Source organism: Ambystoma mexicanum, chromosome 9 (genome assembly GCF_040938575.1).
Source record: "Ambystoma mexicanum isolate Mex_15411 chromosome 9, UKY_AmexF1_1, whole genome shotgun sequence".
NCBI classification, from domain to species: Eukaryota; Metazoa; Chordata; class Amphibia; order Caudata; family Ambystomatidae; genus Ambystoma; species Ambystoma mexicanum.
This window is the reverse complement of record NC_090931.1, coordinates 549459785-549481667: the sequence shown is the minus strand read 5'-3', so window position 1 is coordinate 549481667 and position 21883 is coordinate 549459785. Positions and strand designations below refer to the sequence as shown.

At 49.5% G+C, this 21883-nt stretch overlaps 1 protein-coding gene across 15 annotated transcripts in view; it reads left to right on the top strand.

Moving 5' to 3' along the window:
* Positions 1-21883, top strand: part of DHX40 (DEAH-box helicase 40) — a 1529377-nt gene that overhangs the window by 1390049 nt on the left and 117445 nt on the right. For all 15 annotated transcript variants that reach the window (XM_069615133.1, XM_069615132.1, XM_069615130.1 and 12 more), the window contains one exon: positions 13788-13882. In XM_069615133.1, coding sequence (XP_069471234.1) covers positions 13788-13882 — 95 coding nt within the window. The remainder of the gene's footprint in view (positions 1-13787; positions 13883-21883) is intronic.

The window sequence follows — 21883 nt, the reverse complement described above, 5'->3', positions numbered from 1 at the left end:
TGATATTTGTTACCATTCAGTGCCATGCGCGCAGCTGCAGTGGAGTCGTACCGCGATGCAACCATATCCCCCTTTCTCATGCCGTTTTCATTTAACCAACCCACAACTTTACCTCCCTCCTCCCTCACTGCCCACCCCAAAACAGTAGTGCAGAATCCCCCACCCAGAACAGCGGTGCCAGAGCGCTGTATCCAACTTGGGAGCACCAGCTCACTTGCCCAACAGGGGCAAAACCAAGAACAAACCATCAATACGCGTATTGCAATTGCAGCTGGGGTCGCCACTGCCATGTACCCAATTTAGCAAATAGTAAGGTGCAGCAAGCACCTCTGATCCATCAGCGACGTTTCTGTGCATGGTGTTAAAAAAGGGGCAGAATGATGGATTGTAGCAGGCAAGAAGATATAAGGTTGCATTTAGCATGGTATGTCTAATTACTGAGAGTCTGTAGTGGGGGTGGGGTCCAAGGGCCAATGGGCACAGCCTATCCAAGAGGCGGGGTCGAAGAGGAAGAAGGATTGGCCCGCTGGAGGCAAGGGCAGGTGGAAGCAGCCTTCACTCCTATGAAGATGGTGTCGCATATTTTAAAGTTGGGAGAAGGAGTAACTCACACCAGCAGCCGTGGATGTGCCCAGGAGGACGCCCCCCCTGATCGGAGATATAAGCACCTCAGTTATTGTCCATCAGGTCGTCTGCAGGCTCTCTGCGGGATCTGTGATTCAATAAATTTCACCGCTTCATCCGGAACCGTGAAGAAGTATCGTTTGTTATGATGGCTGAATTTCAGGCGTGCCGGGAATAGCATTGCGTATTTGATCTTCCTTTCCCTGAGCATTTTCTTAACCCCGTTGAATTGTCTGCGCTCCGCCTGAACCCCCACGGAGATGTCTGGGAAAATTCTGATAATTTGCGACTCCAACATCAGTTCACCCTTCTCACGTGCAAGGCGTAGTATGTGGTCTCTGTAGCTAAGAATCTTAGCTATTATTGGCCTGGGAAAGTCGCCTGGTTTGGGGCGGGGAGCTAGCGATCGGTGCGCCCGCTCAACTGTGAAGAATGGGGAAAGCGGAGGGTCGCCGAGGAGGTCTTTGAGGAGAGTCTCCACCGCCAATTCCATCCGACCCTTCGACCCTTGAGGGCGGACTCAGGAACCCCCACGATGCGGATGTTATTTCTGCTTGATCTTTATTCGAGATCATCACACTTGGCCTTGACACTCCTCATGTCCCGCACCAGCTCTGTAACTGTGCCCTGGAGGGTGAGCACACCATCCTCATTAGCTCCGATTCTGGTTTCAGCCTTGGCTATTCTAATGCCATGCTGGTCCAGTTTCGTCCTGAGAGAGGCCACGTTCGCGTTTATATCATCTAACGTTTCATGGAAGGAGGCAAAGTTCTTTGCCATGGACTCCATCATAGCTGTGAGATCTGGCTGGGGGGGGTCTAATGGCGTTTGTGTCGTTGTGGTTCGAGGAGGTGGCCCCCTAGTCAGCTCTGGGTGCCGGCTTGGTAAACTTATCCATAGTCCCGGCCTTGTTGGCTCAACGAGACCTATTTGACATCCTGAAGGGTCGTGATGATAGGTGCGAGTATAGGAGGGTGCCACATATAGGGCCAGGGGAACAGGTCTTCTGGGCCCCTAGATCGATGGTGTGGGGAGGCAGTGGGAGCAGGTACAGGCTGGGTTATCGAAGAGTGCTGGTGCGCCCGTTGGTGAATATCTCGCAGTGCGGCCTGAGGGGGGGCTACCAGCCGGGTCTGCCGCAAGGCCAGGGGTAAGGGGCACCACTCAGCCACCCCAGCTCGGTAAGAGGCAGTGAAAAAGGCTGCCCGCACCCCCAAGTGCAGCAAAGGAGGGATGGAGGGGCAGAACAAACTCGGAGAGGAGGGAGAGTGAGAACCCAGCAAGAGGAGGTAGTGGAGGAGGGGCACATGAGGCGGTGTGGTGTAGGCCCGCTCCGCCAAGCCACGCAGAGCGAGGGTGAGGGGTCTCCGCGACCAGAGGTCAGGATGTGCGGCCTGTAGTCAAGCCCACCACAGGCAGTTGATGTCGCAGCGTGGCTGTCGCAAAATGTACTCCCGCAGTTTAGAGCGGCGCCGGGTCACAGGTAAGGGTGGATCCCCCCCCTTTAAGTTTGCAGTCGTTGCCTGCCTGGAGTATATGGCATATGAATTTGCAGCGTATTGTGTGTGGCCCACTCCAGGGCGCAGGCTGCGTCGCCTAGTGGGTTGGTGCAACGGCGGGCAGCGTGGTAGGCAGTGGCGGCGGGGGCCCCCTGAGGCTGCTGTGGCAGTTAGGTGTAGGAGCGGGGGACCGAGTGGCTAAGGAACAGATGGCTTGTAGATCAGGTCCGTCGGCCCCCCAACTCCTCCCCTGTAGTTTCGGCGTGTCCGTAAGGTGCAGGAAGGGATCACACAGCGAGAAGGCCGACTCCAATTCCTCCGGCGGCGCGGAGTCCGATGGGGTCGTGGGCCACCCCCAGCGTCAGGCACAGACCGCGCGGGAGGATCGGAGAGCCAGCGGGAGGCCCCCGGGCCAGGGGGGAGAACCAGCCCGCGATGCACAGTATCAGCCGGGGGCCAAATGCAGCCCGCTCAAGTAGAGGCGGCGCGGCCCCGGCAGCTCCAGGCAGGCAGTCCAGAAGGGGAGAAGGGGAGAGTCAGCAGCGAGCGCCGCGATGAGCCGTGTCAAGGCGTTGGGTGGCACCTCCAGGCAGGCGCACTCCAGCAGGTGCACTCCAGCAGGCGCGTAGCGTCCCCGCACAACAGAGTCAGGGCAGGACTATCTACAGCCCGCCCAGCCCAGACGGTGAATCACCGTAGCAAGGCTGTTCTTGTCCGTTTTCAATCAGGATTGAATGTAGTTGTATCCCGGGACCGCCGCTACCCTCGGTGTGTGTTTGCACTGCAGGGTGGCGTTCTTAGTCGCTGATGGGATCCGATGATCTGTATCTGGGCACGGAGCTCCACGGCTAAGCGGCCATTTTGCAGGCTGCTCAACAGCGCTCCCCCCCTCCTTAAGAGCTTCTGTTACAGCAATAGTTACAGAGGATGATGAGAAATACAATAAAGCAATGACTAAACGGTGGTATGGTTCTGCATGGCCAAGATGTGCCAGGCCAGCTACACGTTTACTGATGGACGAGTGTCATGTTTGGTGATTCAAGTGTATAGGGATCGAACTGCAAAATCAACGAGGCACAATAAAACTTACCAATTGGTCACTCAACTGGCTCTTGTGGGATGAGGGGAACAGAAATAACTTTCAGATTATACTAGGGCAGTGGCGTGTCCTCTTTATAGACAGACGCGCCATGCAAGCCAAAAAGCTTTACTGTACTAGTGCAAAATTGATAGAGGATGCTCTGATTACTTACCGGTAATCTTCATTACTCCTAGTCCTACTCTTCCTCGTCACAGTACTTACTTCATGAGGCACCTGCCTCCGACACAGGACCTTCTTCTATTTCTTTAAATCTCTATAACTCCTCCCCCACATCCATGTCACTCAGTTTCATATTACCAAGCCGGAGCATGGGACCTTCCCCGGAGGGAGGGTGAGGAGGGTCGTCAGTACTGTGACGAGGAAGAGTAGGACTAGGAGTAATGAAGATTACCGGTAAGTAATCAGAGCATTACCTCCACGTCCACTCTTCCTCGTCCCAGTACTTACTTCATGAGGTATACCAAAGCAGCAACGGGGAAAAGGTCCCAATGAGACACAGAGCCAAAAACTGTGCAGCAAAACACACCCACAATAACTCTTAAATCACATCCCCACAGACAAAACTCCAACCACGAAGGAACCAACCCCCGAGTGGGAGAAACTCAACCCATAGCGGTTGATGAAAATGCCTAGACCAGCCAAGGCGGCAGCCATACAAATCTCTTGCAGAGAAAAACCCTCCTTGCATCGGCCCAGGAAGCCGCCAAACCCCTGGCAGACCGCCCCTGATTGTGCGCAGGCACAGGCAGGCCAGAAGCCACATAGGCCCTAGAGATCACAACCCGGAACCACCGGAAAATGGAAACCACAGATGCGTTATGCCCAGCCGGACCACAAGCAATCAGAAGACTATCAGATTGGTGGAAAAAGCAAACCAAGCCAAATACTCCAACGCGTCCCGTCGGACATCAATGTTAAGCCGAGCCACCTCCTCAGGCGTTCTTGGATCATGAAAGAAGTCAGGGAGAACCAGACCCTGAGAGGTGTGAAAACCGAGAGACAACTGAAGGGAGAAACATCGGACCACACCCCGGCACCACCGAGTCTGGCAGCACCCTCAGGAAAGGAGCGTGACATAAGAGAGCCCCAATCTCCCCAAGCCTACGGGCAGAAGTGAGGGCAATAAGAAAAGCAGATTTCAGTGTAAGATGTTTGATATCAACCTCGGAAATGGGCTCAAAAGGAGGCCCGTGAAGGAACCGTAATACAAGAGGGAGATCCCAAGAGGAAAGCCCTTTATCAGCACAAGGACGGGAAGAAGAAAAACCCTGGATCAATTTCCCCACCAACACCTCCCCATCCAAGTGACCGTCAGAGTCCTCCAAAAGTAATTTCATGGAGGCCCACTGAGAGCGAAGCCTGGAAAAACTGCCAGGCCCCTGTCAAAACCCCTCCTGGAGGAACTAAAGGATAGCAGAGGCCAGAACGCAGGGGAGGGATCCCAGACCGCCCATACCAGTCTCGGAAATGGCCCCAGAGTCTGCCTAACACCTTCAGAGTGGAGGGTCTAAGAGCATCCATTTGGACCCAACTACAGGATCTATGAACCCCTGAGATATCAACCTAGACTGAGCAATAGCCACACCGCCCATTGCATCTGGTGGAATTCCAACCGCAGATCCCCTTGAAGGGGACACGGCCACCTCGGAACCAGCCAAGGTTCCTAGGACCGAAGCTCCAACAGAGAGGGGAGCCAACTCCGGCAGGACCAGAACGGAGCTAACAACAACACAGTCACCCTGGACACTCTGATGCGCCAAACCACCCGGGGCAGAAGGGGAATAGGCGGAAAGGCATAAAGGAAAACCACAAGGCCACTGTACAGAGAGGGCGTCCATCCCCCAATCCCCTCAGCCTGAAACCTAGAGCAGAAGAGGGGAACTTCTGCTGAGGCCGGGGATGCAAACAGGTCTAGAACCAGGGACCCTAATCTGACACAGGTCACCGCAAAGACCTGGGCCAACAGGACCAGTTCCGCAGAGGAGTGAAAACCGGCGTCTGAGAAGATCCGCTTGAACATTGTCCACCCTTCTGATACGTGAGGCCACCAGAGACACCAGATGAGAGTCCTCCCAGGTGCCTATCAGCGCTGCCAGAGCATTCAAGGAGTGGCCGGAACCCCTTTTGCAGTTGACATATGCCAAGGCCGTCGTATTGTTCGATCGGACCAAAAACCGCCGACCGTCCAGCAACTCCTCGAAGTACACCAGAGCTTGGACAATGGCACAACTCTTGCCAATTGGATGATCGCCGGCTCTCCCCAGATCTCACAACCCTTGAGCTGAGAGGACCCCCAATGTAGACCCTTTCTGCTGGTGTTGGTAGTAGGAGAGGCCACAGGAGGAAGGACCAATCACACCTAAGCCTGTAGACCTGAAACCCCCCGCCACCATAGCAGGGACACTCGCAGCGCTGGGGACACTGAAAACAAAACTACGAAAGCTGAGATGTCGGGAGCCAGTGGGAGCGAGTATAAGACACCAGGAGACGTAACCGAAGACGGGCTCAAGGAACTGGAAAACATGCAAGCCACCACGTGCCCCGTAACTTCAGCAACAGGCGAGCCGAGACATACTGCCTTCTGAGAACCCAGCAAGCGCCCCCCCTGCACAACATCCAGAGTACGCTCTCCCCAGACATCCGGACAAGCAGTGCAGGGTCTTGAGACCCATAAGCAGGTGACACATCCTAGAAGGCATAGGGACCAGGAACACCCGCAAGTAGAAAACATGACCCTGAACAGGGAGAGGAACGGGCAAGACGGTAACCCACAACAACCGTTCGGAGAGAACGGATCCCATGGCCAACTACTTGGACCGTGAGCTGTGTACCAAAGTCCTAACCATGCAAACCTGGACAGGAGGAGACAGGAACGGCAACTGATACCCCCTCCAGAAGGAGCCCATTACCCAGGAAGCCGAACCCCACCGGTCCCATACACCTCCGAGAAGATAGAGACGAGGAGCCAGGGAAAACCGCCAGTCACTTCACTTGCACCAGAGGGAAATCACAGGACGTTGAAACAGGCCTGCGCCACAATATAACAGCATGCTTGTCAGCCCACAAAAAGATCTGACCTATCAAAAGGAAGATACTGGACAGCCCAGAAGTCCAGCAGACTATGGCCCCCTCAGCTGACAGAGGAGCCACCAGGCTGGCGTCAAAAGGGCAGAGTACTGTCACAAAGCGGGGCAAAGCAATCCATCCCGGATAGCCGACATCAAAGGCAACCCCCTACCTGAGGTATGCCTATACTGGAAAACCCACTGAAGTGACATCCCCCTCCACCGGCACCAGGGGTTCTGAGAACCCCTCTAAGCACAGACATGTGCCACCATGTGCCCTATCACTTCCCACAAGTCTGAGAGGAGGCGTGAAAGCAACACGTCGGCACCGGAGGACCTAGGCCCTCAAAGAAGAGACACTGGGAACCCCCTGCATGGCCGTTACTTCCATGATGCATTTTCCATAATCCCATGCCGGACAAGGGAAAAGCAAATCAACTCCTTCGACTTTCCCTCGCGCAGTTTAGAGGAAGAGGACAGGACAAGGAGTCTGCCTCCATAGCTAGCACAGACCCAAACACACCACTAACACGCCACATGACTGAGAGGTGGCTTGAGCCCTGTATCCAGTAGCTGGTAGCCCCATGCTCTAGATCGTTCCAATGCGTCGGTCTAGGAAGGTTGAAGGACCGAGTCAGCACCGCTGATACTCGAACCCGAAGTGTAGACTATGCCAGGCCGGTACCCTTCCGGCCGCTTGCAGACGTGTCCAAATCTGCGCCGTATTCACAGGCAGCACGCAAGGAATGCAGCCAACATCCGGTGCATCCTGGGCTGTGTGTGTCTGAGGAGCGGGTGGTATGTGACATGCCTGTGACAGTACAGAGCCCCCACACTTTCAAATACTCTGTCACAGGCACCCCACGACAAGAAGCAGAGAGGCCTCACAACAAAAAGGGAAGGCTAGCCCATACTGCCAAGTGCTTGCCATCATTTCCAATAAAGATGTGTACACAGAGCACGAGGTAACGGCCTTTCGAAGGAGTCAAGATGGCCATACCAGCAAGAGAGGGGAAAACATCAAGCACAGTCCTCCCCTCTCCTTACTTTCCCCCAGATAATGCAGCTAACATCCGGTGCATCCTGGGCCGTGTGTCTCTGAGGAGCGGGTGGTATGTGACATGCCTGCGACAGAACAGAGCCCCCGCAGTTTCAAATACTCTGTCATAGTCACTCCACGACAAGAAGCAGAGAGGCCTCACAACAAAAGGGAAGGCTTAGCCCATACTGCCAAGTGCTTGCCATCATTTCAAATAAAGATGTGCACACAAGGCACGAGGGAAACGGCATGTTGAAGGAGTCAAGATGGCCATACCAGCAGGAGAGGGGAACAATATCAAGCACAGTCCTCCCCTCTCCTTACCTTCCCCCAGATAATGCAGCTAACATCCGGTGCATCCTGGGCCGTCTGTCTGAGGAGCAGGTGATATGTGACATGCCTGCGACAGAACAGAGCCCCCGCACTCCCAAAGACTCTCTGCCACTGTCACCCCACGACAAGAAGCAGAGAGGCCTCACAACAAAAGGGAAGGCTAGCCCATACTGCCAAGTCGAATCAAGACGGCCAAAACAGGAGGAGAGGGGAAAAACATCACGCCCAGTCCTCCCCTCTCCTTACCTTCCCGGGGCCGTGCAGGACCTGGGACACAATGCTCACGCTGCGGTCCAGAGCCCAGCAAAGAACCGAGCGAGGCAATCCAGCTCAACTGTGACCCCAAGCCCCGCAGGGGGCCCAGGAGCAGCGCCGCACCTGAGGGAGCCGAGGGCCCCGCCACACAGCCCCCCCCCAGGGGGCCAGCAATCGGTGCTCCCTGGTGCCCCGCACCGGGAAGAAAAAGTCCAACTTGCCGGAGGCAGGAAAAATTAAAACTGAGTGACATGGATGTGGGGGAGGAGTTATAGAGATTTAAAGAAATAGAAGAAGGTCCTGTGTCGGAGGCAGGTGCCTCATGAAGTAAGTACTGGGACGAGGAAGAGTGGACGTGGAGGTAATGTATGTCTTTGTCAGAAATGGTTTGTGAGGCATTAGTAAAAATAGTGCATAAGTCTTTCCCCTCTCTCTTTCCCCCAAATTTACTGGGCCTTTGACTTCCCTGCAATCACATTCAGGATGCAAAGCGAAACTTGCCAACGCGAATTTCATGCTGTAAATGGTAAGGAATATATTTGTAGCACATCATTCGTTCTTTATCAATTAAAAATAAACCGTGAATTGCTCAATGCCTTTATAGTGGACGTCCTAGTACAGAATTGGCCCTGACGCAAGTTAATACTGTATTACCAACACGTTTTTCCAAAGCGAACAATGACCCAATCTATAATTAATGGCAGAAGGATAGCTATAGTCGGCGCACCGCATCGGGGGTTTCATGTTCTTATTACAATTGGACGCTTATGACCATATTATACAAAGAGCGTTGCACGCCCCCATATATTATGTATAGCGCTGTCAAACACCTGTAGTAGATTCGAAGCACTAAACAAAAATATTTTCATACCCGACCATATCTTCCAACTCGCACTTATTTTCGACGTTAGGCCCTCGTTTCCTGTGTGCTACTCGATACCATTTCCATTCGCGAGTCAGTCCATTTCAGTGTAAAGTTTACGTTGGACCATGGGTTTAATGATGCATGTCCATCATTATAGTGTTAGCAGTTTTAAACCAAGTGGTGTGCTTAATTCGCTCATGTGAAGTTTAGGCATGAAAAGCAGTATGACAAATGTTGGATTGGCACATTATATTTTTGCGAAGGTTTAAACAAAATAGGGATAACGATAATTAACTGTATGTTGTGCACTCGCTTGTGTGCGTTGGTAGACTATTGAATTATCCCAAAGCATCTGCAGTAGGGACTGTCCTGAGCGTCACCGTCTATGGATAACATTACCACTAAGAAGAATACATTCAGTGGTTGCTGTTATATGGTGACAGTGCTTCCCCAAATAATGAGTACCCTCTGCTGCAGAGGCAGTAGGCTATTGGTAGACATGAACCATCAAGTGAATTATAAACGGACCTTTAGCCAAGACCAGTAGAGATTTCTACGCATTGCACATGTATTTCACATGTCAGTCAAAAGTCAAAATTAGACCAACATCTGTATAATTTGAATTTTGGGAAACTAAATAAATAGATAAATGCCCACTCCTAATTGCTGCGATTTAGCCGCGTATTACGGCATTCATCTGTAAGAGTTGCATTCAGCTCACAGGTGTTTGGCTGTGCTTAATTCCGTCTCGCAGCCCTGTGAACCACGTGCATATTATTGGAATCCAGCATAGCCTGAATCACTCATTGCGAAGTGATAGCGCTGGGACACTCCAGCGCCCCCCTCCCCTGCCCCCTCTGTACTCCGATGAGAATTATAAGAGAACTCCTTTCTATGATTCTCTGGGAGTTGTAGCTGCTTTAGCACTTTCTGACAGGTATCCGGGCACTTGTTGGAAGCCATCATGGATTTGTTTGCCATATTCTTGTAGAAATGATGGTCTTTAAAGTTTCTTCCAGTTGTATTACTTAAAGGCCATTTAGGTGCACGTCATGTGGCATCAAACATGCAGTCAGGCCTTTTTATTCACTTAGGCCCAGCGCAATCTGCTATCCGTCATCACCTGCTCTTCCACCCAGACTCGCACCTTTTGTTTCAAGTCTCCTTGTCTGAACTCACTCATCCCCTTTTCTTGAATTGCATATGGCCTGATCCAATGCTTCACACTTCAGTGGTCAATACACTGAGTACTAGCAAAATGTGCAATATCACCTGTTATTCCAGTGCTTAGCAGGCAGGAATCTGGCATGAAGCGCTATACATAAATGGGCTATTTATGTATCATTATAATTAATAACAGAAGACAAAAAGGCCTATTGGTATATCAATTCTCTCTAACATATCAGTCTTGCAATATATTCATTTCTCTATTTTTGTTTTGGGACTTTAAATATGTGCTTTTCAGCGCTTGCATTACAAGTTGCGTTGTCTCTTCCCACGGGATATACAGAAGTGCCTTCTAACTCATTGCCTTCTAACACTGGTTCCTTCACATCAGCCATATACTGACAAAGAAGGGTTTAGAGCTCTTCAGTGGGCATTTCGTGTTTAAGCTCACTGGTGGCTGGCCGTCTCGTGATAATCAGCGGCTATTGACCTTATCTATCTGTCGCCATTGTAATGTATGTATAATGCACCACACGGGTGCTTCAGACTGTTTTCGCTCTAAGGAGGAAGCCCCCAACCATCATGTTGAAGGCCCCCACCTATCTTCAGCTGGGCCTGCTTGAGTAGAGTGATCACCACCAATCTACGGTGTGGGTGCCTCTATTCAATAGTGGGGTGACTCAGCCTTGTACGAGAACAGGGTGTTCAGTGGGGAAGTTTCACAAATGCAGTAATGATAATGATATGTTGTTTATATAGAGCTAGTTCTTTATCGAGTGCCCTATTTACATCATTTGTAACATACCATTTTTGTTGTCAGTTTAGGGGGGTGTAAGGAAGGCATGGTATCAAATTAAGACAGACACAAGTGATCATAGTTCAAGGGTGTTTATTAAACTGTAAATGGGTGAGATAAATGCCTAATCTAAACCTAAATCTAAGATGGGAGAAAGTTACGACCATCAAAATATAGTAATGCAGTCCTAGAGGAGTCTAGTCAAATCAAAAGGGCCTATACTAAGAACATCCTATGGCCAATCCTTACTCCTATGTTCCAGAAATACTGTGGGATGATGTTCACAAAGAAAGAAAGAAGTGTTCTCAAATGATAAATCAGGATGTTATGGTGGGGGTCTCCGTTCCCCACGTTTGAGGCACGGGACAAGGCATGGACTCTCGAGCACAGCACACTTCTGAGCTTCTCCGGCCCGAGTTTACAGTTCCTTTTTACAGTATCAGGGCCTTCTGTGCCCAAGTCTCTTTTATGCAAAGTCTCTTGCTTCAGAGGTCCTGATGTATCACAAACAACAAACAAAAGTTCCTTCTATTAATCTTCATGTTGGGCTATTACTCTTCACACAAGGACCCCCCCCCCCCCCTAGCTGGGCTCCGATCCCCTTCACAACGTCAGCCTCCCTCAATCGGGCTCAGACCAACAATTCACTTTGGACATGCCTAGGTCGGGTTCAAGTTCGTCACCAAAATGCAGTTCACTTAGCTTTTCAATTCACAGCATCAACATCTTGAAATTAGCAGGAATTTTAAACAATCTTTTTAAACAATCTTCCGGGTTACCTTCTCCACTTTACTTAGGTCCCCTTCGTTCGGTCTCAGACCTTCCTTCACCCGCCTCCCAAAGCCTTTGCCGATTCACACAGACTTCCAAAGGGCGGTTACGTTTCACTGGGTCACTCCGTGATTCTTTGGCAAGTGCAAGTTTCACGCTATCACAATGGTGTCATAGACTTTCGACTGTACACGGGTTTGGTTTGACCATTGTATGACCACTTTGACTTCTTATGCCGGCCTCCCCTAGGTCTCTTGTCTTTTGTAGTTTTTCTCACTTTAACATATCCTCCTTGTACGGGAGCAGGGCATTCATTAGTCTTTCGAATGAGCGCCCACGCAGCGCTGGACCACACTAATGCTAATACCTCGGTTGTTCATAAAAGACCTTTGTATATTATCTTCTTTTCTTCTATGCAAATGTTGCCTCTGCATCTTTGAACTCAACACAGTCCGGGCCGCCATCAGTTTTCTCTGCCTCACTGGCTGTGCTGAACTCGTTGGCTTTTCTTCTGCTGGAGTCAAGGACAGTACCACAACAGCAAGCTCTTTTCCCCTCCCCAGCTATCAGTGCGGGTGGGCCATGTGTACCATTGATGTTTGTCACGCCATTCGCCAGCTGCAATTCCCGGTTTCACTGTTCTTTTATTGAAGGCTTTGTGGTCCTGGATTGAAAAGGGCAATTCCCTCCTTGTCATCCTTTCGGTTTCCACCGCCTTTGTCATCCATTTGAACTGCTGTCCCGGAATAGCTGCTTCCTCGTGCGTTCAGCCTTGCTCAAAGTGTGCTCTTGTGCTCTGCCAAAGGGCCGTCGGGTGTGTGTAATTATCAGCAATTGCCTGACCTTTGTGTTGGGACATGTCAGGTAAACGGCTCTGGTGTTAGTCAGTTGTCTTTCGCAGTCTGAGAAAGTGTTTGTGTAGGAAAAGGTGGGGGTAGAGTTTTTAAAGATCCTATGGGGTAGGCTGGGGAAAAGGTGTAATAAGGAAGGGGGTACCGCATCTCACCCCTCGGCATCCCAATTCCACTCCCCGAAGATCCCCCATCCAGGTGATCCTCCCGCACTGGCCCACCCTCAGGAACTCGATCCAATAGCGATGGCCGTGTCCTGGTCACCTGGATGACAGATCCCGGGGACTAGCAAGTGATACACCTTCAGGTTTCTCACAGGAGGCGCCAACGATGCCTCCTGCCTGGGGTGCAATCTGGTGTAAGACCGGCCCTGTTCAGGTTTCTCACACTCAGAATGCTCCCAATTTTCGCCAATCTCTTGAAACAACACCTGAACATGGACTAATCGGGCTGGATGCTCAGACCGACATACAGACCACAACTCGCAGTACTGCGCTAATAAAAGATGCTACACCAAATGCTGGCTTACCACACCCTGTACAGCTCTCTGATGCTCTTGAGCTGGGTCCGTGCCTTAAACAATGAAATAAAATTAAAAGAAATGATGTACCAACTTTCTGATCATTCCCTTCCCTAGTATACTTACCCGTGGAATTGGAATATGTGACTTGGCAATGATGGCTTGCTTTTTGGGTGGTGGGCTGGCCTCTTGATCTGGATGTTTTTGTCTTTCTCGCTCGGTGGCCTTTTATTAAGCTCCTGGCTCGTACTTTCTATCGGTCCATTAGACACAAAGTCCATGACTCACTGGACAATTCTTTTGTGCTATGTTTTGATTGCAGACATGCACTTGCATTTTGAAAACGAAATAAAAAGATAGATAAAATCATGAAAAACCAAGCTTGTTGTAATTCTAATGATCTCTTCTCAACCATCACCTGCAGCTCTTTATGTGATCAGTAGTGGTTTGAAATCTTTTGATATATTCTATGCATTGAATAATGTCCTGAGGGGCCTCCAGTGTCAGCGATTACATTCAAATTTGGCACTAAGGTTGATGGCTGCTAAGAGTCAGACAGGGCACGGCAATCCACAAAGAGATTTAGCACGTGTACATATACAACCTAAATGTAAAAGAAGCCCAGTAAATGATGGGAGCATCAGCGCTGTGAAAAAGGTTAATGTTGCTGGATGCTCGGAAATGCTAACATGTAGTTAAAGTACAAGTAACAATATATTCCTTTATGGTACTAAAGTTTAACTCATTTACTTGGCAGTAGGCCATTGTTAATATAGAGGCCCACCTCAGTAAAATGGCGACTTTCATGTTCATAGTGACGCGAAGCCACAAGATGTGCCAGCAGCTGTTAGGAAATGAGGTCTATCCATTAAAAATGCATATTCTTCTTTAATTATGCAGGTGAAGGACTTCCCGAGGGAGACGCGCGACGGCCCACGAAGTGAGATGTTGAGAAGGTGTCTTTGTGCTGGCTACTTTAGCAACGTGGCAAGAAGGTAAGATAATGAAATCCAATCCACTAGGACTAGAACATACAGGGCTTTTCTCCTGGGGGCATTCTCTGTTGCAGAAGTATAAACATCGTGTGTACATTGAATGGAAATCTTCCAGTAGCATGGAGGAATGATAAATACTCCCCTAAAAATCTGTTTGAAAGCTGCGAAAATATGTATTTCTACTTCTCATTTACTTGGCACATATTTCTTTCATTTTATTGTGTTCATGTAACCCTTTTGCTAAACTTCCAAACACATTCCTGGAAACTCTTTCAATTGAAAAATAAGACATGACTTACAAATAAAAGACAGTGACATTTAAAAATGTTTTTGCATAATAGAGAAATTGCCAGGGGAGATAATCCGGGACTACATGCTTTTTCAGACACAATTATCGTAAGAATGAGAGGTGTACGACTGATAGTGGCATAACATTACAAATATGCTACCATCAAGGAAAAACCATATGAAGATGCATTTAGCCTGGGTAAGCAGAGCTGACAGTGCAATATGAGCAGCATGAGAGGTAGTGTGCAAAAGTATTATAGTAGAGCAGCAGTAGGGGTTAAGATAAATGAAACATCTGCAGACAATACCAAGTAAAATGAAAGAAGGAAGTGAAAGCGACACCAAGTGGAAGAGAGGCAATGATGGGATATGTGCACAGTGACAAAGGTCGTTTAAAGGAGATGCATTGAGGAATTGAAAATTATTTAAAAGCAAAAGAGCATTGAAATGCTCGAAAGAAGAAGGGTTATTAGTTGAAATGGCAGAGTATGAGTAAGCATGAGTGCTTCAGTGGCATGATAAGGTAGAAGGCTACAACTAAAACCATGTTGAACGTTATATGATTGAAAATGGCAAATGCCAGAAATTTGGAAACCCTATCGATGGAGATTTCGGTGATGACACTATTATTCTCTACTAAGTGTTAAGGAAAATCCTCATCACTCTGTTTGTTCTGGAAGTGGGAGTTACGTAGACAAACACTTAATGCCTCAGTCTTCTTGGGCCCATGTAGTGGTAGCTGTGGTCAAACAATGAAGGCCAACTGTCAGGAGAAGAGTGGCATAGCTGAGAATACAGTTTATTGTAGTATTAGTTGAATAAAGGAATGCTCCCGCAAAATTATTATGACACTACTAGCTGTCGCCAGCATAACATATGCCAGTCTAGCAGATATGGAGGGCAGTGTATATTTCTACTTTCAGCTGTGCTGCCGTCTAGTGGTGAAAGTGTGTATATGCAGCCGACTGCCACAGACATCTTTGGCCTTTTATGCATATAAATACTTTGTAAAAGGTAAGTAAAGCTGTTAGTTTAAGTTACAGGTATGTGTAAGTTACAGGTATGTGTTAAGAGTTTAGAAAGTCTCTAGCATTGTTCTCAACCCCGAAGTCAAAGGTAAACTGAGAAATTCGGATACCAAGCCTGGCAGTTCATATCCCACAGCTGCCTCAGAACTTGTATAGGCCAAAAAAGGGTTTGCTCTGTCTTAGAAACCAATGGAAGTGACGCATTGGCATTTGATTGCCCGAACAAGATACTGGTCCTGATAGTGAGCAGTTCCCATTGGTAGGTCAGAAATCAATTTTGGAATTCTTTTGATCCACCCTTGTATTTTTGCTAGCTTTGTAGTGTCTACATCGGCTGCTGGAAGGGGTTGGTGAAGCCCAGTAGTCATGGCTGCACAAGTCAAATCTGTTGTCTGGATTAAGTATTAGTTACCTTTCTGGATCCCGTAGCAGCGTTTCCACTAAAAGTCTCTGGAGATGGCCGGGCAAGGAAACATGTTTGAGGATGGGAGACCTGCAGGAGATGTCCCACAAAGAGATTGACTCATCAACATCGGAGAGGAAGCGCAATAGTGAAACTGTAAAACAGGTCATAAGATTCCCCGGTCAGTACAAAGAGATACAGGACAGGATGGTTCATGGAGATGGAGGAGGAGGAGGAAGAGGAGCGAGGAGGAGAAGCTGCAGATGTCCAGATCAGGATGTCCCATCTTGTAGTAGCCACAGATTAACAGCAGGAAGAACATGGTTTGGTCTCCAGCAGAGAGCGGGCCTCTCAGTTCTGTTCCAGTGATTACACCTTGTAGGAGATTCTAGAAGAGGCGCACATGGCTGCAGGACAGAAGGATCCAGCTGCCACTGGATTAATAGAAAGAAGTGTCTGAGGAAGGATTCCCTTGGACAGAGAAACAGAGTTTCAACATAAGGATGATCAGTAGCCCAGTTAACTGTGAGGATCCTCAAGCACATGTTATCTTCTCTAGTTCCTTACTCTCTTCTTTGTTGGTGAATAGCTCAGAGTCCCCACAGTAATGCACACACACTGGTCTGACGGCTACCCCATAACTCCAATCATCACCGGTGCACCAATCAAAGTTGTTTCAGGCACACAACCAAGAACATCCAGACAATCACCTTCTCAGGAGCACACCCATGGATGCTGATTGAGGTGCCTGGTAGACCCTCATCCAGCCTAAACCAGATTCAGTCAACTTCTTTGGCGAATGTGATCTCTTATTCTGAGTTCAAACAGCCAAAATAGCTTTTCCTGCTATAAAAAAACAAGAAGGGCTACAAAGTAAATGGCTCGATTGCAGGACGCTAAAAACATCTTGGTAGTCTCTTTGCTATTTTTCAGAGAGCAAGCATCTACCAATGCTGTAAAAGGGCTACACTGTGGCACATCCAAAGTAAAAGTAAATAGCGGCCACCTGCATGAGAGACGCAACACTTTCTCTGAGAGAAAAATCAACTACTGAAAACATTGAGTACTTTGGGTGTAACTATGCCTAGGTAGCCTTATGAGCTACTAAGGGCAGCACATCCATAATGATTTACATCCATAATGATTTACAGCTTTCAGGTAGGCTTTGTACACAGCCTCACCCTTTGCATAAATAGCTTCAATAAACTAGAAAGACACCCAAAGAACCCAAAACATTTCTGGCCTAACACCCTTCCTTTGTACCTTTTGAACTAATCATCTGTGATGACTCCTGTGGAGTCATCACTGTTCCCCAGCCTAAGATCTCCCATGTGGCCAGGGGACAGCAACGCGGCCTGATCCTGACCTGATGCTGACCCTGCCGGTGGTATTATGAGGGAGGATCACATGGTAGGATATGGCTGTCAGAGAGATGTGGTGACCCCCTCATTAGAGATGCAGTATTCTTCTCTTGCATGAGAAGAAAGCCCTATAATATCTAAATTCCTGATGGCAGGTTAATATTATACAAATCCTACCAGTTGTAAAACCTTAACAGTCCTTCTTCTTGCCTAAACCCCCTAGACTGGTTACCATACACACCTCATATGTACATAACACATGTTTAACACATCCTATTTCTGATGGTTTTGATTTAAACAAAAGTCAAAGGCAATACAACTTGAAAAAGCACAATAAACCTATGGACTCTGACTCCCATAGAGAACAAGTACTGGGATGAAGAAGGAGGAGTTAATGTGGATTAAAAGAAACACCAAGCGTAACCTGCAGACTAGTTGTTGTGATGGAAATCAGCTGTGCAGGACATTTAAAAGTGGTGTCCCTCTTCAAGTTAAAAAGGAAGGTGGAGACGAGAGATGCCGAGCGGGCGAAGCTGAAAGCAGAACCAAAGGCAGACACGAGAGCACACTGTGCTGAAGGAGGCAGGTGCGTCCTACCAGAAAGGCGAGAGACTGGGATAAGCACAACTGGTACCGTAGGAGGACAGCTGGGGAGCCGGCAGCAGTGGAGAGGCTTTCGGCGATGCAGTCACATTGATGAGCAGCAGTTCAACCGGCGAGCGATGGAGAAGCCGACAGGAGAACTGCAAAAGCGTCTGCAGAGCGGGAAACTCTTTCCTGAACCAAGGACTTCACTGCAGTCGTACGCCATGGGTCGGAAAATCTAGCAAACACTGGTGAATTTGCCCAGTATTATTGGTAACCCTGGGGCGTACCGACAGGTGTGCAAACAGTTGGAAGCTTGTTTTGAATATCAACCAAGTAATATAGAAAGACAGAATGTACACAAGTCTTCATATGAGATGTCGATTTGGGGAAAACTGGAGTAAAAGTTGTCATAAGCAATTGAACACTAATGAAGAGGTTGAAAGGCGAGATCTGTACAAGTCTTCATATATGAGATGTCAATATCAGGAAGATTGGAACAAACATTGCCACAAGCCAATGAATAATGACAAAGTTAATAAACACAACTTGAACAAGTCTCCATATATGAAATGTCAAAATGGGGGAAGTTGGAACAAGTAATACCTGGAGCCAATACAGTGTAAACAGTGAAGGAGTACAACTGTGTTATACTTAAAGAGAAGGGGAACTGAAAAATAAAGAAACAGTTATAAGAAGACCTGGTAAAGGATGCACATCAGGCAGTGAGCCTTTGGGGAAAAGATACCTGGGAGGAGAGTGTACCAGGGGATCAACAAAGCTCAGAGGGGGATTCCTGGCAGGGGAGTATACCAGGTAATTAATCTAGAGTATTTGAAAGGAAAAGACAGTGTGAAAAAGTTCCTGGCAGCAGAGTATACCAGGAGACCATCTTTTAGATGTTACTGTGTAGAGAAGATACTTTTTTTTTATAAACTCTTTTTATTGAATTTTACAACATGTCGAAACATTCCCCCAACATCCCCTCCCTCTCCGTCCACCCTCCCCCCTGAGGTAACGAGCATTCGATTCCTAGTTCGCCTTTCTTCCGGGTCCACACTCCACATTCATTGTAGGTCTAGAAGTCTCAAGCGCTGCGGGCACCACATCGCCCTAAAGTCGTCTTTAAGAAAAGTCATTATTTCCCCCCAATCCGCGGCAAAGTTCTGCACCTTATTGTCCATGTCATATGTTGCCCATTCCAAAGCTACTATTTTCCAGATCTTCCGTAGCCAATCTTGACTCATGGGGGCCTCCGGGCATTTCCATCTTTGGGCTATTAACATCATAGCCGCCAATGTTAGTATCAATTTCGCTTTCTCCCTCGCTCTGCGTTCCCCCATCCTCGCTGTTCCTCTGATGCCTAGGAGGATCTGTACCAGCGTTTCTTTCATCTCCCGGGCCAAAGTCCTTTTCCTGCGCCATCTGTACCTCTCCCCAGAAAGGTTCAATCTTTGGACATTTCCACCAAATGTGCTCCGCCGTTCCCACCAAGCCACAGCCCCTCCAGCACCTCCCCGATGTTGTTGGGGACATCTTCTGGAGTCGGGCTGGGGTATAGTGCCACCTGATTAATATCTTATACCACGCCTCTTGCAGTTGGGAAGCTTTGGCCAAGAAGAGATAGTTTTGACATATTTAAAACACCATTGCTTGGAAAAGGCACGTTTTCATTATTTTTAAGAAAGTGTTGTGGAAAAGGGGGGCGTGGCTTGGAAGCCATGTGAGAGGACGCGCTCTTGGAAGAGCTCCTGAAGATCCTGCATTTATCCTGTGTAAAAGTGCATTGAGACTAACTTTCGCGAGTCAGGAACGAAGGAACCCGTCCATGAATGTATGCTGCATAAATATTGAGGAGCTGAATCCTTCGTAAGCCCGGCAACAACAGAAAAATTGCGATCGAAGATCCGGGAGTCACGGCCCGGACGGAGGGAAGATGGCGGCCATGCCGGACAACGGAGGAGATACATGCGGGGCGATGAAGAGGCATTCTCGTAGTGATCGGTGGCAAAGTAAGCTGTGAAGTGTGAGAATGGCCTCTGGGAGAGAACCGGCGAGTCTCGGTGGGCACCGATTACTTATCACGGGCTTTGGACAGTGACGGTCAGTGGTCGGCACTAGGACCCACCCGAGCTGACCACCCGCCTTGGGTGCCGGAGCATCGCGTGCTGGTCAAGCGGCAGCCTTGGGACGGAGGGCCCACATTGTGTAGGAACTCGCTGGTAGGGACCCAGTCGAGTGGCGGAAGGAGTGACTGCGGAGGTACACTTGGTGCGGGAGAAGCGACTCGCTCCATTGCGAGCGGAAGGTGGGCTCCTCTCTCCCGGGGCGGGGGTGAGGCGGGAGTGTACGGGCCCGCGACATACAGTGGTGGTGGAATGGCGAATAAATCCGTCAGACAGAAAGTGAAACAACCCACATTGGATGAGTTTACCAAGACACCACCAGGCCCAGAAAGTGCTCGGAGCAAGGAGAAGCCATCTGCAGGCGGCATGGCCGCCGCTAGCCCAAATCAGGACGTGTTAGTTGCGCTCGCAGAATTGAAAGCGGATTTGAAAACCGCTTGGGAAGCCAAGCTCGAAATGGTGGTGGCGGACCTGAAAACAGTGCTTGACCTCAAAGTGGGAGAAGTTCGGGAGGAGGTGAACCTACTTCGACAAGATGTGAGGACTCTGTCGGAGCGCACGGAGAGCCTGGAAAAGGAGGGGAGCGCCAACACGGCAGATTGCGCCTCACACAAGGCCGACCTGCATGTCTTGGAACAGAAAGTGCGCAACCTGGAGAACAGGGCCGAAGAAGCAGAAGGGCGCGCCCGGAGGAATAATATCCGTGTAGTGGGCATCCCGGAAGGATTGGAGGGTCACAACCCCACGGACTTCATTGAGAATATGTTGCTCCAAGAGATCACTGGGGGAGTGCTGTCGCAGGGTTTTGCGGTGGAGCGAGCGCATAGAGCATTGGCCAGGAGGCCTCCGCCGGGCGGTCCGCCCAGGCCAATGATAGCCAAAATCCTTAACTACCGAGACAGAGAGAGGATTTTGGAGCATTTTCGCAAAGGAGGAACCATCAAGAGGGGGGAGGCCACCATAACGGCCTACCCAGACTACACCATGATGGTGCAGAGGAGTCGGATGAACTTTGCAGCGGTCAAAAGGAGACTTAGAGAGGCGGGGAAGAAGTATATGCTCCTCTACCCGGCCAAATTGAAGGTGATCCACAACAACAGATCCTTGTTTTTCGAGTCGCCTGAGGAAGCCATGGGTTGGTTGGACATGCAGGGCAGCCCCCAGGAGCCGGAGGTCCAGGCTGATGAAGGTGGCAATAAGAGTTAAGTGCGCTACGACGATAAAGAGTGCAGCCAGAAGACTATGGGACTTGAATATAGTTACTGTTATGGCCGGGGGAGGTCGGGCCTGGAACTGAATGATCAATGCACTGTTTGCACCGTACCTGTGGTTATACGAAGGAGCCTTTCGGGGCTAGTCCATTCACCCCCATTTAGTGTTTTTTAGTTAAGTGGCCGTTAGGGCGACTTTACCCTACTGGGCTCTGTGTGTAACAGCCAGAACTAGATGTGGGGGGGCCTGAGTTCCCGAGGTGGAGCTGGGCAACAGTTGGGGAGGGTGTTGGGGGGACGGGTGGGGGGAATGGGGGGTGCGGGGAAAGTTGGGGTGTACATAGCGTTGGGGAGTTTAAGTTTGACCGCGAGCCCTGGGAGTACATTTTGGATGAGATATCTGGACGGCACGGATGAGCGGGGTGGGTTGGGGGGGAGTGGGCAGGATACCAGTGAATTATGGGGGAGCTAAAATTGCTAACATGGAACGTCAGGGGTCTCAATAGCTATCTAAAACGGAATAAAGTCATGCTATACTTGAGAAGGCAAAAGATAGACATCGCATTGTTGCAAGAAACGCATTTGACCCGAGATAAACTGGAGCTGGTAAAGAAAAAGTGGGGTGGAACGGTGGTGGGATCCACGTACTCGGCTTATGCCAGAGGTGTACTGATCTGGGTGGCGCCACATGTCCCGTTTCAACTGAGGCAGGAAATCTTGGATACTGAGGGGCGCCTGGCTATGGTAAGAGGGGCAATCGAGAATAAAGAGATGTGTGTAGTGAACACGTATGCCCCGAACCAGGGCACGGCAGAGTACTATCGGACTATGAGTGCCAGCCTGAGCTGGTGTGTTGGGAGTGCGGTGTTCTGGGGAGGGGATTTTAACTGTGTGTTGGAGCCGGGGATGGATAGATCCGACGATAAAGTGACTAGGCCCGCCCCGGCAGCCCGGGCGCTGCGGACGCTGCTGCGAGACTTCGAGCTCGAGGATGTGTGG